Source organism: Schistocerca americana, chromosome 5 (assembly GCF_021461395.2).
Source record: "Schistocerca americana isolate TAMUIC-IGC-003095 chromosome 5, iqSchAmer2.1, whole genome shotgun sequence".
Taxonomy (NCBI): domain Eukaryota; kingdom Metazoa; phylum Arthropoda; class Insecta; order Orthoptera; family Acrididae; genus Schistocerca; species Schistocerca americana.
Genome location: NC_060123.1, coordinates 702908927 through 702911979, shown reverse-complemented (window position 1 = coordinate 702911979; position 3053 = coordinate 702908927). Strand labels below are relative to the sequence as shown.

The window sequence follows — 3053 nt, the reverse complement described above, 5'->3', positions numbered from 1 at the left end:
CTCTGTACCAGGCCTATTTTATGCACCCGTCCCTAGAAACCGGGCAATTTTACCAATATTAAAAAAATTACTGCATCAAATCTACTGTTTGGATTGTGGCAAATTTGGTACCATCTTGAAGCTGCACATTTCTACTTTAATTCTGAGTGAAAGAAACTACTTTACAATGCACAGCTTTAAGGTACAGTTATAGAAATCACTTAGATGTTTTAAGAATTTAGAAAAAGTCATACGAATAAGGGAATACAATTGTGATTTATTTTTAACCAAAATTGTGGCACTACATTACATGTTTCTGATAGTATACAGTATTACATATAAATTTCACACAGAATCATATTGTTTTTTAGTGTGGAAAATTTTAAAGCAAGGTTCCAGGCAGAGTGCAACGCCACACTGTTCACATTCGTATCGTGTCTCTTTGCGAGAAGCCTTGCCACTCTGTTTCTTGCTCCTGGAACTGCACACGTGACACACACGAGCAGCATACTTCTTAGTAGTTGCAGGTATGTGCTGCAAAAAATGTCTCTTTGTTAGCCGACCTACAGTTCCTTCATTTCTTGGAATGAATTCAAGTGTGTCGTCTTCAACAAGCTGAACTGCAAGCACTGTTATAAAGTCTGTTATTGTAATTTTCTTCCTGTGCACTGCATTGTACAGCCAAAATGCATTTGATACTCCCATAAGCAGCAAATGGAAATATAATTTTCGCCACCATTTCACAGTTCTGTGCTGGAACGGATTGTACTGCAGGCGTTGGTCTCCAATATCCACTCCAATTTTATTGAGGTTGTAATCAAGTACCTGAAGTGGTTTCAATACTACAGACCCATTTCTCTTAGTATGCGTACCAAATGTTGCTTGATGCCTTGTAGACAATGTATACACATCTCTCTTATCTTTCCACTTCATTGCCAATACATTATCTTTACGCCGAAAAGACATTTCGCCCTTTTTCAGCTTAGCAGATACTAAATCTTTAGGCAATCCTTTCCTGGATTTGTTCACAGTACCAACAGCTCCAGTGCCTTTCTCTGCCAGTTGCTGAAATAGCTCTGGACTGGAATAAAATCGATCTAAATACACAGTGTGGCCTTTGTTCAGCAAGCTGCTGTCAGACAACAATCGCAAAATAACCGCAGACGAAGAATTGTCAACAATATGCTTACCAGCATAAACTTCAAAATTTACAACATAGCCACTACTGGCTTCAGCAACAGCATATACTTTCAGTCCATACTTATGAGGCTTATTTTGCATGTAAACACGGAAACTCACACGACCTCGAAATGGGCAAATTCCTTCATCAATTGTCACTTTTTCTGAGGGACGATATGCCTGGATACATCGCTCCTTCAAATTATTATAATATGGCAAAACTTTGTAAAGTGGATGAAATCCATCTTCGCCTGGTTTTTTCTGATTTGAATTGTCAACAAGATGCAAGCATGACAGTATCTGAGTGAAACGCAAACGGCTCATGACATGGGGACAAAAGTTACAACTAAGAACAGGATTAGTGCTCCAATGGTCCGCAATTTTGGGCTTTTTCGAAACACACATGTGGAAAATAATACCCAAGAAACGCCTCATCTCACTTATAGTCACTGGCTTCCACGAACTCAAAACTGAATGGGGCTTCAGATTATTTCCTCTTCTTTTCTTCTGTATTGTCTGTGATGCATACAAATTTGTCTGTCTCTTGAGTTCATTTACGTCACTGTCAGTAAGGAACACTTTACTGCAATCCAGTACAGAACTCGACTCATCAATATCCACTAGTATCTGCCTGGGTGTCGTGTTGACAGGCAGAGGTCGGTAGGTGTCAACTGCAGTCCACTCACTGTCTTTCGGATACGGCACAGCTGCTGGATTTGAAGCAACACCTTCAACATCATTCTCGTCTTCATCTGAAGACAAACTGTCATCAATCTCGTCTTCTAAAAAGAATATCACATTATGTGTAACTACATACATCGTTTACACATGTTCAACAGATATGTGCGTACTGCACAATTACGTGGAAAATTCGGAAATACGTACCTTCAAACACACCATTGCATTCAGAATCGTCTGAATCACTCTCTACATTATCCAGAGTGTCGCTATGATTGATCAAATCCGCAATTTCTGCGTCTGATAAACCGCGCCGAAACATGATGACAAACAACTGAATGATATACAGACTGAGAACGCAAAGATAAGTTTTAACATGAATTACAGCGCTGCCGTGACATCTATGGACGCATTTTGTTAATAAACATCTGAAAAACGTATAGCGCTGGCCAAACCCGTAGAAATAACGTTGCAGTGTTTTGAATGAAATTAAATGTAGCGGCCCGTAAATTTTACGGGCTTGGTGATTTTCGCGCGATCCCAGGCCCGTAAATTTTACGGGCTTGGCGCTTAGAGTGTTAAGATTCCGATGCTTCACTACAGGTTTACTGTATCCCTTGGACCTTCTTATTGACGATGAAACACAGATATTGCATCCGAAATTAATACAAAAGGCACAATGCCGACTTAAGTACAAGAGGACTGACACTCTCACTTTCTATGATTTGAACCTCTCCCGTTAGTCCAGTTTTAGATTCCGATGCATCGCCTCAGGTTTACTGTATACCTTGCACCTTCTTATTGACGATGAAACGCAGAAATTGCATCCGAATTTAATACCAAAGGCACAATGCCGACTTAAGTACAATAGGACTGACACCCTCCCTTTCTATGATTTGAACCTCTCCTGTGAGTCCAGTTTTAGATTCCGATGCTTCACTTCAGGTTTACTGTATCCCTCGGACCTTACAATTGACGAGAAACACAGAAATTGCACCCGAATTTAATACAAAGATGACAATGCCGACTTAAGTAAAAGAGGACTAACACTCTCACTTTATATGATTTGAACCTCTCCTGTGAGTCCAGTTTAAGATTACGATGCTTCACTTCACGTTTACTGGGTACCTTGCACCTACATATTGACGATGAAACACAGAAATTGCATCCGGATTTAATACAAAAGGCACAGTGCCGACTTAAGTAAAAGAGGACTG

The 3053-nt window shown here is 40.0% G+C and overlaps 1 protein-coding gene across 1 annotated transcript; it reads right to left on the bottom strand.

The window, feature by feature from the left end:
* Positions 1-324: 324 nt before the first annotated feature.
* Positions 325-2158, bottom strand: LOC124616642 (piggyBac transposable element-derived protein 4-like). The gene is made up of 2 exons (XM_047144969.1): positions 2044-2158; positions 325-1940 (listed from the first exon to the last, which is right to left on the bottom strand). The coding sequence occupies exons 1-2, from the start codon at positions 2156-2158 to the stop codon at positions 325-327; spliced, it is 1731 nt and encodes a 576-aa protein (XP_047000925.1).
* Between the last annotated feature and the right edge of the window lie 895 nt (positions 2159-3053).